Here is a 15,536-nt window from a genome sequence, read left to right as displayed (position 1 = left end):
CACTGATCGTCAAATATCTGCAGTTGGTGTCTATTGGCTCCATGTTCGCTATTCAGATTCCCATATAAACTCGTATGTATTTTTGCATCCACGCTAAAGAGGGTGAAAACATTGCCCAGGTAGGCGTAACAGTTATATGAATGCTTGGTGTCAGTTCTTTCGGACATGTCTGGGGATGTGGGTCGGCCATGAGGCGTTCCGAGACAGTCCGTGCAACTGCGATAACGGCGTGTCCTGCATGTGGTGGTTAACTCACCTACCTAGTAAGCAGGAGATCCCAGGTTCGAATCCCGGTCCAGTTCACATTTTCACTCGTCGCCACTGATTCCACGTAATATCCCGCTGCAGCTGACAGTCGTGATTCACTTAAATGTACATATAATGTTTCACTGTTGCGGATCTGCGTGATTTCTGTTTTTTCGGACATATCCGAAAGGATAGGCAGCACACATTAATATAATACAAACAGAACATCACAGACATCATGCATTCTCATGTACTACATATTATTTGACAGTTACCTGTTATTTTCTGTTTCACGCAAACTGTTCTAAATTATTTATAAGAGTGAAATTCTATTATTTTTGTTTGGGAAGTTAATGAGCTTTGCCTGAGTAGGAAAACGTTACTAAGAGATAACGCAATATTCCTTGTAATTAAGAAAGCTTACCATTCAGCCACGCTATAACGATTACTTGAATCTTCTTCCAAAGTGTTACATTTATTTCAGACAATAGCAAGCATTTCTCTTTGGCCGGCTGCTGTGATCGAGCGGTTCTAGGCGCTTCAGTCGGGAACCGCGCTGCTTCTACGGTCGCCGGTTCGAATTCTGCCTCGGGCATGGATGTGTGTGATGTCCTTAGGTTAGTTATGTTTAAGTAGTTCTAAGTCTAGGGGCCTGATGACCTCAGATGTTAAGTCCCATAGTGCTTGGAGCCATTTGAACCATTTCTCTTTGTTTTTCATAAAACATTGCTGTTAGCTTCGTATGAGTGCTATTTCGTCAGCACACTTTCATTCAGGTACGGTACATAATAATTATTGAAACGCCCGCTAAATCACGCAGGGTTCACAGGCAATTAGGATTGTGGAAAAGCCCAAGGGAGTCGCGGTCAAATTCATTTCACAATTGTAATTCATTATCATTTAGTTCACAAATACACTTTCCAAAGGATTAAATTTGCTCCGCGGCTGAAGGCCTCCAAGCAGATGCTTCAGAATAGGTTCAATTTTGAAAAGATATGACACACAATTAAATTTACGAGTAAGATAAATCGTATACATATATGAGATCAGCATGCGGAGTGGCTGAAGGCCGCCATATTAAATCTTCAAAATCCCAAATAGACTATGATTACTGAAGGCAGAAGGCCACAATGTTTTAAGATGCTAACAGAGCTGATGGCCCACAAGATGCACAGAAAGAGATAAACAAACGCAATAAGGTGGCTGAAGGCGGAAAAGTTAAATTCTGCAAATTAAGGAAATATATGTTGCAACAGTCGGTAAAACAATAGATTAAGTTCAAAGATTTCCTTTTGCAACAGCAACGGCGGAAGGTCCACAATAGCTTGAAATCTTTCAGAGGAAGTTACAATAACCTGTGAAGAGCAGAAGACGATAATGTTTGCACTTGAAGGAAACTCTGATAAGATGTTTCCAGGGCTGAAGGCCCACAACTAACCTCGCCAAATTAAAATATAAAATACAGTTAAATTACAACGACATTAACTCTGCCAAAAGGATAATTAAGAGAACGGCACTCAGAAGCCTCCAGTGGATCGGTCTGCCCTCTTTCACTTAGGCGAGACAGGTGGTTGAGTCCAACTACACTTGATTCGTGTGAACCCAAGCAAGGGACAGTCACGGACCGACCGATCAACGCTTGCTTGCCACGACGGAGTACACGAGAAGGCCCCAAAAAAAATTTCAAGTATCACTATCCCCAAACAAAAGCGTATGTGAACTGAGCTGCCAAAACTACACACCATGTGGGGCAGCAACAACTTGTGACGAAAAGACACTGCCTAAAAACTACGTTAGCGGCGAGGGCAGGTATCCAGAACACTAACGGCCGCGAGGCAGAAAATTCCGCTGGTGCACTTGACTATGGATAAAGTAATTTGATCAGTTCCACCTGACGTCGGCTATGTCGAACACTTCACTCGTTGTTGCTCACAGGAAAACCTCCACAACAGCAACGCCGGAACCAACAACGTAATGCTCAAGACCATTCAACTTTCACGACCTGGGTCGGTGAGCGACGATGCTCGTACCGATCGAACAGCTCCAGACAGACTCCGACTCTGCGCAGAGACCGCCGGCGGCCCAGTCGACTACGCCGCACGGAGATGTCCTCGGTCCGACCGACCGACCAACAACCCACCAAAGGTCAGGCCCGGCTTAAGTGATGCGTGGCGGCAACGGGCGGGCTGGCGGGCGGTGTCCACGCAGGGCTCACTGCTGCTGCAAGCCGGCGACTGGCTGGCGCGGGCTGCGCTCCAGACGCGTTGCCACTGACTTCCAGGCCCCACGAACTCTCCTCCTCGCACGTTCCGAGTGACAGGCAGATCCGAACTCCCGATCCAAACTCGCAATCCCAACTCACCGCTTACGACAGACAACCACCGGGAAGTAATAGCAGTCAAGCAAAGATACTAGGAGAGGGGATATATCGATACGCGCTGCTACCGCCGGTCACGGTCAGGCAAAGCAGCAACTCAGTGACAGTAGTAGTAATTTAAATTAACGTAGTGAGGTGGAAGTACGTTAATAACAGGGTGTAAAATACATGATGGCGGGAACCCGAGCCACTCACGGCTCAATTACTGTTCTGATAATCAAAGGATTTTCGAACAGAGTTTGTTCAACTGGACTGGTGACCGAATTTAGAAGTACTTGCACTGATTTTCTGTGTGCGTTACTCAAAATCTCGTGATACTTTACGCCGGCTCTACTGTGTGTGGCTTGCATTACTTTTTAATGATCATTCACCAGTTATGTGAAAAAAGCGTGGTGTAAGTTATTAGTAAAATAATTTCTTGTACACTTACTTCATTAATCAGTTATAACTTCGGAGACGATTAAGTTTATGTTCTCGCAATCACGGTCGTTTGCGTCGGCAACTGAAGAGGAAAAGGTTACAAGTTGCTACCTGCTTCACAGTGAGGTACTAGCCGCATGCTTTGGTTCAACCACCATCTTTGGCGGAGCTGTGATCTTCACATTAGCTGTGATTCGTACAGCAGTAAAACAGATTCTATGGGGCTGCTAGAAGATTGTCGCTAGTGCAGAATGTGTGGCAATTAACTGTGAAATTTACAGATGTAAGCTGAGTGGACTTCAGCCTCAGCAAGCGTTATTTAAGACGTTATCACGTAATTACATCAACCTCTCTTGCAAATACATTGAAAGTTCTAGACAATATTGAGGCAGCTAGCGGTCAACCAGAACAACAAAGGAACGGATTCTCCACGGCTAATAGACCGAAATTGTAAAGGACTTCCAGTCCTGGCTAGTTGCGTACAGACACACATCTGTTCGTGATCATGTTGTAACAATGTTTTAATTAGTAGAATACCTTTTAGGGCTGGTATGTTGTTTATTGAGAGAAAATATCGGCACATCCGTAATCGTTACTGAACGGTTCCAGCAAAGAAGAATAAAAGAAGAACGTATACAAAGTGACCAATAGTTAACGCGGCCATGGCTGGCGACCGAAGCTGTGGTATGGGCCACAGGAGATCCGCAGTAAATACACCATAGTTTGTCATGTAAGTTATTTATGACACACATAACATAAAACGTGTAAAAAGGAAAGTAAATTACTCACGTATATTAAACGAGGGAATGCTCTCACTGCCTCCCTCCGTTGTTCAGACATTTCTGACACCTGCTTAGGAAACTGCTCGTTACACACTGTAGTTTTCTCTCAGAAATGGCAGTAATTTCTTGACAAATGTTAGTTCTAAGCTCATTTAAAGTGTATCGATTAGATTTGTACACTTTCTCTTTTAATTTCCCCCGTAGATACTCGTAAAAAGTCGGGGGGGTTTAAGTGGAAGAACGTGGAGACCATATGTCGTTAGTGATAGAGTTATCTTCAAACGCGTCATAAATTTCCTTTAATGTTAGCTGTACGTGACGTCTCATAATCCTGCTGAAAGGTCGCGAGAGCACGTGCTCTCTTAGTCAATTGGCCAAAAAGGCCGCAAACTTTTTTCGACATACAGTGTGACAGTTATTGAACTACATCAAAAAAACGCAAATTAGTTACAAACTACGGCGTGCAAACACTTTATTCAACAGGTAAACGTCACTACAGACATTCGGATTTAGGCTATGACATGTTCGATATGCCTGCCATCATTGGCTACGATGCGGCGCAGACGAATAGCGAAATTTTGCATGACCCTAAACCGATGTCTCTTCTTTTCTTGTTTCTTGATCCCGGCTTCTTGGGATCTCTTGTGAAGAGTCACGATAAAAGTTTCGTAGTGGCGTGGGACAATCTGTTGTGGGTGAATTCGTTTCCGACTAATAATCTGTCCAGTTAATGTGAAATAATGGCCGGCCGGAGTGACCGAGCGGTTCTAGGCGCTACAGTCTGGCACCGCGCGACCACTACGGTGGCAGGTTCAAATCCTGCCTCGGACATGGACGTTTGTGTTGTCCTTAGGTTAGTTAGGTTTAAGTAGTTCTAGGGGACTGATGACCTCAGAAGTTTAGTCCCATAGTGCTGAGGTCCTTTTGAACCATTTTTTTTAATAATGATGTATGATAGAAGTGTTCAGATAAACCTTATTACACTTCCACAAGATTTTAATAATTCCACCTGGTACAGTTTATCCTAGAACTGGAAAGTGATTGCTCTGTTTTAATGAAGTAATGCCCGGCCAGATATATTGGCATTTATTACTGGTTGTGATGTGAACTGCTGCTTGGCAGTGTTGGTGAGTATTCAAAATCTACTTGCAATTAATGTTAATATATCAGTAAGAACAGTGTTCGTCAGTGAAATGCAATATCAATGAAGTTTCACAACATTTGGTGGTTTAATTTTTGAATCCGTTGGTTTATTGGCATTTCTGGAAAAGAATACTCTTATACTCTCATTCGATCAGCAAATTCCGTGTAACAGTTCGTAATGGGACTTATTACGTCGTAAGACGTTCTAATGAATGAATTGATTTGCATTACAGTGTTGCTAAGCAACGTGATCAACAAGGTGACAGATGTCCTAATTAAAACAGAACCTCGACATTTTGAGTAAATTTTCGGATCGTTTTTATCGAAAATCAGTATTTGTCTCGAAAAGTAATTTCAAACTTCGTGGATTAAATTCAAGCACGTTTGCAATTATTGTACGCGATTTAATGGAAAGCTCAATCACGCATTGGCGTGTAACGTGTTTCATATCGAGCGCGCAGGTTTCAATTTTCCCTGATGGGCTAAACGACTTTTTGTAATAACGTGATGTGTCTATCTCACGTAAAGTCTAAATGAAACTGGATTTGTCTCTATTCGGCTCAAAATAACAAAATGAAATACACCGCACAGGTCAGCGAACTGTACACGCACACTTTTACCACTCTATGGGAGCCTTTATATTTTATGAAGTAACAGCTTTTTCATGAGATGAGAAAACATTTTATTTTCCAAGCACAGATCAAAAACAAACAAGAATAAACAACTCGTAACCAAGCCGACTACGGCAAAAATAAATATCTATCAGCTGCAGCTTTCACCCGCTGTTTTTGACGCAGTGGATAAATGACGTCGCCACATCAGCCCCCCTCCTTTTGAAACCGGGTGCACCAGGTATGTGGGGAAACTTGCACTTGATTTTTCTACCAGCTCTCGTGAAAACATCTGGTGCAGGCAATGGCTGCTCCTGTTCTGCACTTGCTGCTTCGTTGTCCTCTTCTGAAACCGAGGGCCCGGCGAGACTATCTGCTGTTTCTTTGGCCTCCACGTTTGAGGGTGATTTTGCAGACCGAGGAAGGAGTGTACCCTCTTCAGTGTAAGCAGGTTTAAGCCGCTCAATTGAGTGTCTCTTCTTTACCATCCTTATCGATTTTGAAGCTGTGGCTTCCTCTTGTGATTACCCTGTATGGTCCAGAGTAAGGCGAAACAAGCGGTGGGCGCACCGTATCATCCCTAAGCCACACGTGGGACGTTGTTTGCAGGTCTTTATGTACAAACACTCTCCGGTCTCCATGTCTGACAGGGTTAGTGGGTTTGATGTTTCTCATTCTAACGCTGAGTTATCTCGCGAATTGCTTGCATAGCTCAGGGGCGAACGGCTGTGTAGATGCTGGAATGATAAATTCTCCAGGAACCCTCAATTGCTCGCCATAAACCAATTCTGCGGAAGAGCATTGTAAGTCCTACTTCACGGCCGTTCTCAATCCGAGTAGGACCAGCGGTAGTGCTTCAGGCCATGAAGTGGAACTACACATTAATGCAGTTTTGAGCGTGCGGTGTAGTCGTTCCACCATTCCATTACTAGATGGATGATAGCTTGTGGTGCGTAGGTGGTTGCACCCGCACAGTAGTAAAAGTTCATTGAAAAGTTGGCTTTCAAACTGCCTTCCGCGATCTGTTGTTATGTTTTGCGGAACGCCAAACCTGGAGAACCATGAATGCAACAGTGCTTTTGACACCGACTCCGCAGAAATGTCTTGTATTACAACTACTTCTGGCCACCTGGTAAAACGATCAATGATTGTGAGCAAATAGCGTTGTTCTGAAGAGCATGATAGCGGGCCCACAATGTCCACATATATATGTGAAAATCTTGCAGATGGCGTCGGGAAGTCAGCAATAGGTACAAAGACGTGTCTGCTGATTTTATTACGCTGGCATGTTAGGCATGCACGCGCCCATGCACATCGGGGTCACCACTATGGGAGCCTTTATATTTTATGAAGTAACAGCTTTTTCATGAGATGGGAAAACATTTTATTTTCCAAGCACAGATCAAAAACTAACAAGAATAAACAACTCGTACCCAAGTCGACTACGGCAAAGATAAATATCTATCAGCTGCAGCTTTCACCCGCTGTTTTTGGCGCAGTGGATAAATGACGTCGCCACAACTCTAAGTGGTAACTCGTCTAAGAGTAAAAACCGCACATAAATTCACACTTTTTACATGCATACAAAAATCAAAAACCTTTACACTAAACGGATAAATTATGGCATGCAATTACTAATTAAACATTTCCTATTCTAAATAAATTTCAAGAACTTGTATTTCATAATTATAAAATTTTAGTCCGTGAAAGAAATTATTAGTCTGTTAAAACGGATTGAGATTACTCTCCATGTCTGGCCGATGACGTCACGAATCGATACTTGCTTGGAATGAACTAAATACCTGTAGCTCAAAATACTATCAGTTGGGTAATGTGCGGACTTTTATGACAAATTTGGTACCCCTTGTATCGCTACAGCCCGCTGAACTGTCGGAACATCGATGCTGTCGATGACCTGCTGAATGGCTGTTTTTGGCTCAGCAGTGGTTTTGGGGTTATTGCTGTACACCTTGTTTTTAACATAGCCCCACAAAAAAGAGTCGCATGTGTTCACGTCATGAGAATCTGGCGGCCAGTCGAGTGCTATGTCAGTGGTCTCTGGCTACCCCAGAGCCAGAATGCGGCCAGCAAAGTGCTCCTGCTGGACATCAAACACTCTTCTGCTTCGATGGAGTCGAACTCCGTCTTGCATGAGTCACATCTTGAAATCCGAGTCACTTTGGCCAGTGGTCATGGAATCATCTTTCAAAACCTTCACGTACCGTTCGGTAGTCACATCAAGGAATATCGCACGGATTATTCCGTGACTGGTCATTGCACACCATACAGTCAGCCTTTGAGGGTCAAGAGACTTCTCGATCACGAAATGCGGATTCTCAGTCCCCAAAAGCGCCAATTTTCCTCACTGACACTGCCATCCAAATGAAAGTGGGTTTCGTCGCTAAACCAAATAACAATTCCCATCATGCCCCGCGGCCAACCGTGCAGTTTGAACGTCCCAACACAAACAGTTCACAAGTTATGACTATTTTATTTCATATAGTTCAATAATTGTCATCCTGTATTTCTAATTGTTAATTGTTACCTGGGAAAAAATAGGGCCTATTATTCGCTCACCGCTAATAGCACTAACACTCCTGTTTTTTTCTGATTATGCAGGAGTTCGTCGTGGATTACGTTAAGCCGTTCAAAACTCCAGTGTCGGTTATTCTGTGAATTAACGCATCCACTTGGGTGGAACCAGAAACGTGCGGAAAGAAATTTCTCCGTCATGTTCTAACATTCTGCGTGGTGTCTATTTGTTCTATATCGTGTCTCCCTACCACTTTCGCGCAACGACGCTCTGAGCGTGTTTTTTAGGGATTTGACTAGTTTGAACCTGGGACCTGTTGCTGGTAAGGAGACGCCAGACCACATATGACATGTAGAATTCAGAAGAGTTCAGTGAGACTAGCGATGATATAACCAAATACTTAATGATTTCAGCGTCGGCTCCACTGCACTCCCTGTAAAACAATCTTAATACTAACTAAATTTAGTGGAAGGGGTTCAAGGCTTTCCTATTTTTAGTTAGCTGGTAAAATAACGTCGAAAATCAGTTAAGTTTACCTTTGGAAATTTTATTCTACTCAAAAAACATTGTTTATAAATTGCACTATTGATAAAAGGAAATGTTTTAATACAGGATGGTAAAAACCAACTGCATTCAACAACAATGTGAACGAATATTCCCTGAGTGGGTTTCCAAGTTCTACAATGGATCGAAGGATGACCTATGCCATATCACATCTATAATCTAGGTTTAAATTAAGTTTCACAAGAGAGAAAACTATCAAAATGGTCTACAGTGACCCTCAATTATCTTTAATTACTTATCTAACTTGTCGTAAATTACAGTGGCTGATGTGGCTTCTCAATTACTATATAACAGAAAAATCACCTCATTTCAGATTTTTACTTCAAGTGGCAAATGTGAACACCATGAGCTTTAATTGACGATCGACACTAGTATTACGCAAAAAGGGGGTGTAACAGATGAGACTTCTGCAGTTCTGAGTGAAGCTTTATGCGCTGTTGTGCGGCATCGCGTGCGTTCATTACCTTGTCGGTGTTCGTTAGGGGGTGGCGGGCAGCACAGCTCCGCTCACCTCGCCGTCTCGGAAGCAACTCTCCGTCTAACTTCTCCTTACTACAATTTACCGAAGTTGGTTAAAAAAAAAAACTATCTGGCTGTGTTTTCATCTGACCAATCAGGGTCTCAATGTTAACCTTAAACTCCGCCTACAAAAAATTCTCCTAGCCAATGAGAAACGTTATACTTTTCGTGGTGGGACAATGTTTTTAAAGTTTGCAACGTAACAGAGACGCGAGAAAGTCTCACACTAAAACTTGCAGCTGGTGTGATCCTTTTAATGTTATCGTAAGATCTATACTGTTCTTCTGGAGGGCTCTATCTTTTAACATGGGCTGGGGGGGGGGGGGGGGGGGGGGGGGGGTCCTGGCGTAACAGAGACGCGGAAAAGTCTCACGCTAAAACTTGCGGCTGGGGTGTGGCCCTTTTTGTGTTATGGTAAGATCTATACTGTTCTTCTGGAGGGCTCTAGCTTTTAACATGGGCTGGGGGGTGGTCCTGACGTAACAGAGACGTGAAAAAGTCTCACGCTAAAACTTGCGGCTGGGGTGTGGTCCTAGCGGTTAGCTGGCGACGTGGGTGTCTGTCCCTTGTCGTAGGGCCTTCAGCTTAACACGGTTCTGCTCTCGGCTTCTGTTCTCGTTTCTCCCCTCGGAACTGCGTCTGTCTTACGGTGGGAAGGTATGACATGCATTTAGGCATTCTTGTGTTAGTCTGTGGTATTCCATTTGCTCACTCGTTACTCGTATTACTTTGGTTAATTTAATGTCACGATTTATTCGGAGCTATGTGACATACTACTGGATTTGCTTATCATGTCAGGGTTTTCGTGGAAGGTGTTGAATTTGCCTGACAACTTACAATGTACCCTATCCAAAATCCATTCACAAAACCTGGACATTTCTCCAGTGTCACCTTGTTTATCTTCTTGCCCTGCAGTTCTTTTATAAGGCTCTAACTTCAGTAACATTGTAGCCTTTCGAACAGAGGCACAGGAAATTTCCTTTTGAAAACGGTTGAACTGATTTTCTAGGAAACCTTCCAGAGCATGCCCAATGCCATCCAGAGTTTTTCCTGTGAGTACTGTATGTGGTTGCCTATGTTTCCTGACAAGAACACTTCCCGTTTCACGGAATGTATTTATTAATCGACAAATCGTACTCCAATTAGGAACCTGAACATCAAGAAGTTATTCTTGAAATAATCTACTTACTGCATGTGCTGGTTCTATGCCCTTGTATCAACCATACGAGGGTTGGCCAGAAAGTAAAGCAATGTATTCTTTTTCTTAAACAGTTCTTTATTGAACATAAGGAGAATTACACACACGAAAAAACTGTGTTTTATCTACACACCCTATATTTGCACGTAATTTCCATCCCGTTCTGTGGCCTTCCTCTAGTGCAAAACGAGGTTGTGTATGCCCTATTGTCCTGGAGGTGAAGACAGTACTTCACTGTGTAAATCACCTCATCGTCCTCAAAATGTCTTCCACGAATGGCCTCCTTTAATGACCCAAGCAAGTTGAAGTATGAGGGGGCTAGGTCAGGTGTGTCAGCCGTGGATGGTCTCTCCAGCCGCTGCAAATCGTGGAGCTCCGCCGAACCGCATTCTGATGACCTCACTCTCTGTGCCTAGCGACTAAATCTGCTTCTGTCGACAACAGATGCTCCATAGACTTTGGACAAGCGTTTGTGAATATTCCCCACAGTTCGTTTCTCTGTAGTGAGAAATTCAATGACAGTACGTTGCTTGTAACGTACATCACCTACAGACGCCATTTTGAAACTGTCCTGGCAGCTGGGCTATCTGTCCTAAGTGACAGATACTTGGCGCGCTGACTTAGGAGAGTTAAAATAATACGTACGTAACATTTCACATTCGTAGAGTTGTTTTCTGCTGACCAAAAAAAAAGTTGCGGTGCATTACTTTCTGGGCATACATGAATAGTCTATGGCGAATAGAATACGTGTGTGTCGCCATTTCACTTGAAACACTTTCGCTCACTACGCCGTACCGCGTCGCCTCGCCTAACAAGCAAGTGCTGCTTGCGTAAGGAAAAACACTCACAAACAAAGACCTCATTGCGGGGGTGAAATACACTCACCACTAGTTCCGTAAAGGATTGATCATCCTGTACGATTTGGGACTGTCGTCATCTAGCTGACCAACCACAGTGCCCGATATGCATTAACACTCCCCTGCTCCCGTCAGCTAAAATCTTAGTAACCCTGTCCGACTGAGACTCGATAACATAATCAAGAGAATGGACTGTTTCTGAGTGTGTGGTCCTTCATTTGACACAACACTAACACTTTCTGGTCAAATGAAATTACACAACGGATTTTCATCCAAATGTTCGTAGCCAAATGAAGAGGGAGAAACCGATTTATAGGTATGAAACAGACGAACGTTAGGTCAAGTTTTGCAGCATAAGATTTAATCTCCTGTGCTTCGAGGGAAAATTTTTGTCTACGCTTCAACAACCAAACGAAGAGCGGAAAATGGAGAAACTGACGAGTATGAGGTCTAGTTTTGGAAAAAAAGTCAATTACTTGAACATAATCACGGCAGTTAAGAAAAGCTTAGTGAACCGATGGAAAGTTGCACAATGGTTTCTTTTCTGAAGTTTCATAGTGAAACAAAGAATGCAAAATGAAAGATTGGGGTATTCAAATGACCAGAGTGGAGTAAAATTTTGCAAAATAATTTTTAATTATTTGAATGTTGCCAGATAAATTAAGAAAATTTTAATTAGTCATTTCAGAGAAAGCGTATTTCACATACGGCATACATATGTATATGAAGTATAGGAAGGTCGATTTCTTGAAGGCCTACTTTGCGCGTAAAACGTTGCATTGATGTAAAACTAGGGGAATACTTCCTTTCATGTTGAAAAAATTAAATAAAGTTACAGCATAAATCGAAACTACGGTGCTTTCTCTGGATCTATATACTCTTAGCAATATATAGAATACAAGTCGATATTTAAATATGTCATATTTAACTTCTTCAGTCCGTGGGTACACATATATGGTCTCCGACAATTCACGTCGTAAAATTAACAATATACGTTTATCAATGCAAGAGCTGTATCAGATGTTCATGTAGATAGCGTAGTTTCACTTTTTGTCGCCAGGTCGCACCATACTCCGCTTGCGGTTCCACTTACGATTTTTAAAGACATGACAGCAGAATGGCGAGAAATACCTCTAAATGCACCTGTGAAGGTACAAAAACCGTAGACAAGATATGAAATACGTATTTTTGTGTACTTAAAAAGAACTGCTTTTTAAAATTCTTCTACTGGTTTAGGCGTAAGAACATATATCTGTACCTCAAACATTTTAGAATAGATAAAAAATTAAGACAATGTGATTTAGATTATAAATATGTGTAACAATGATGAAAACATTTCTCTATACTTATTTTATCACATGAACTGAAGAGCTTAAGGAAAGAGAGAAAAAAATTGAAAAAAAAAACATTCACATCAAATGGGTCTGTAAGCTACTTTTTTTCTTACTTCCAATCATTTCACAGAACATTTTACAGCTGTACGACCGCTGACTTGACTCACCGCTCTGCCGCTCTCCACCGGATCGTCCTCCCCGCGCATCGTGCAGGCCACGTACTGCAGCTGCGCCGTCGGGTCGTCCAGCAGCTCCACGGCACACGAGTGTACCTTGTTCCCCTGGCACTCCCTCAGTCCGTGCTGGCAACTGAACTCGTAACCCTCGGCAGTCACCTTCGTCTAAGTCAAATAGATAATGGATTTTACGCTCTTGTGTAAAGTGTACTTAAAGGCAGATTAGTAGAAACAGTCAAAGAATCTGTGGCTCACGGTGTCGGACAAAGTGGCCTCTAGCAAAGAGCAGCCAGTAAATATCAAGAGTAGGGATACAAAGAAGAAAAAAATTATAGCCAAGTCGTACTTTGTGAAATGTGGATGAACTTCGGGTGTAATGAAACAGTCTGGCGATATGGACAACCGTGATTTCTCACTCGTCGAGTGATTCCCCCGAGCATAATGTTCTCGTGATGCTCTGCAACGAGCCCACTTCGTCTCCAGTTATCGTGTGTGTTTCGTCGCAGAAAAACTGTTTTCGTAGTTCGACAAAATTTTTGGAAGTAACTTTTCACAAACATGTAATAATTACTGAAAATGAAGATTGACGACTAAAACTGTGCTACTTATTAAGTAAATTAGCAGTAAATCGTTATGTACTGCTCCCTTTTTGGGTATGGACACAATCAGCTCTGTCGGTATGGTTGCGAACTCCAAGATGGCATGTCGGGCAATACGTCATACTAGGTATATCATAAGACACTCCTACATCGTGCAGATGCTGAAACGAAGATTAGATTTGTGATTTATACAAATAAGTAAATACAAATCGAATCACCCGTAACGCTTCAGAATTTTGTCTTGAAGTTAATAAACGTAAGGTTTTGTTACGGAAATGAAATGAGCGTTTGGCGTCATTGGCCGGGTGGCCCCTTGCTGGGCAGGTCCGGCCGCCTTGGTGCAGGTCTTATTACATTCGACGCCACATGGGGCGACCTGCGCGCCGGATGGGGATGAAATGATTATGAAGGCAACACAATACCCAGTCCCTGAGCGGAGAAAAATCTCCGACCCAGCCGGGAATCGAACCCGGGCCCGTAGAATGTATTTTATGTACATAAGGTATATTTTTTTGCCAAATTTATATATACATCTATACATATGCTAGTCAAGCCATCGTATGGTGCGTTGCCGACGGCACGCTGCACCACTAGTGCCGACCGGTGTGGCCGAGCGGTTCTAGGTGCTTCAGTCTGGCACCGCGCGACCCCTACGGTCGCAGGTTTGAATCCTGCCTCGGGCATGGATGTGTGTGACGTCCTTAGGTTAGTTAGGTGTAAGTAGTTCTAAGTTCTAGGGGACTGATGACCTCAGATGTTAAGTCCCATAGTGCTCAGAGCCATTTGAACCATTTGTACCACTACCCGTCATTTCTTTCTCTTTTCCACACTCGTGTAGAGCGAGGGAGAAACGACTTTATAAGCCTCCGTACGAGCCGTAATCTCTCTAATCTTATCTCCATGATCTGTGCGCGAAACGTGCTTTGGCGGCAGAAGAACAGTTTTGCAATCGGCCTCAAATACCAGATCTCTAAATTTTCTCAGTGGGGCTCCTCGAAAAGACTTTCGCCTTCCCTCCAGTGATTGTGATTCTGAGTTTCCGAAGCATCTCCATAATACTTCTCTGTTGTTCGAACCTACCGGTAACAGATCTAGCACGTCGCATCTGAGCTGCCTCAGTGTCTCCCTTTAATCTGAGCTGGTGCGGATCCCAAACACGCCAACAGTACTCAACAAAGGGTCGCACTAGTGCCCTGTACGCGGTCACCTTTACCGATGAACCACGCTTTCCCAAGATTCTGCCAGTAAACTGAAGTCGACCGTTCGTCTTCCCCAGTACAGTCCTTTAGGTGCTCATTCCAGTTCATACTGCCTTGCAACATTACGCCCAGATATCTAACAGACGTGAGTCAAGCAGCACACTGCTAATACTGCATTCGAACGTTATGGGTTTGTTTTTCCTAATTACCTGCCTTAACTCACATTTTTCTACATTTAGATCTTACTGTCACTCATCACACCAACCAGAAACTTTGTCCACGTCGTCGTATACGTATCTACAGTCATTCAGCGACGACACCTTCCCATACACCGCAGCATGCATCATCACCTAACTAACCTAAGGACATCACACACATCCATGCCCGAGGCAGGATTCAAACCTGCGACCGTAGCGGTCGCGCGGCTCCAGACTGTAGCGCCTAGAACCGCTCGGCCACAAATGCCGGCTCGGGGATAACATATTGAGTTTCGTTATTTAAGAAGTCTCCTAGCCACTCCACACCTGAGACATACTCCGTATGCTTGTGTATGGTTATCTGCATTTTTACAATCAAATTCCATTTTTCCCGACTCTTCTACATTAGTTTCCAAGTGCAACTTCTTTTTAAACTCTTTTTCCGATGATAAGTTATTTAAATTATATTTAGACAAATACAGACACCTACTGCCAAGTATGTGTGAGAGCTAAGAATGAGTTCAGTTTGGGGATACAGCTACAAAAGTAAATATGTGCGGATACTTATGGAGTATTCCGTCGGTATTTGGAGGAACATGGGCCTATTAAAAACTTGAATACACGGTATTGATGTTCCACAATAATACGAGGGTTGGGACTTAAGTGGTGGCAACTGTTTATTCACAACCGATACAAAAGAGTTACATGTTTGCCCGTAAGCCCCCCACCCCCTACATGTTTGCACCTGTTCATGTTCAAAGTAGTCACAAGCGTTGTGTAG

At 43.2% G+C, this 15,536-nt stretch overlaps 1 protein-coding gene across 1 annotated transcript in view; it reads right to left on the bottom strand.

Moving 5' to 3' along the window:
* Positions 1-15,536, bottom strand: part of LOC124595678 (gamma-interferon-inducible lysosomal thiol reductase-like) — a 105,060-nt gene that overhangs the window by 39,077 nt on the left and 50,447 nt on the right. Inside the window, exon 3 of the mRNA XM_047134537.1 lies at positions 12,752-12,925. Coding sequence (XP_046990493.1) covers positions 12,752-12,925 — 174 coding nt within the window. The remainder of the gene's footprint in view (positions 1-12,751; positions 12,926-15,536) is intronic.

Source organism: Schistocerca americana, chromosome 2 (assembly GCF_021461395.2).
Source record: "Schistocerca americana isolate TAMUIC-IGC-003095 chromosome 2, iqSchAmer2.1, whole genome shotgun sequence".
Taxonomy (NCBI): Eukaryota; Metazoa; Arthropoda; class Insecta; order Orthoptera; family Acrididae; genus Schistocerca; species Schistocerca americana.
The sequence above is the reverse complement of the archived record's forward strand: the minus strand, read 5'-3'. Positions and strand labels throughout refer to the sequence as shown.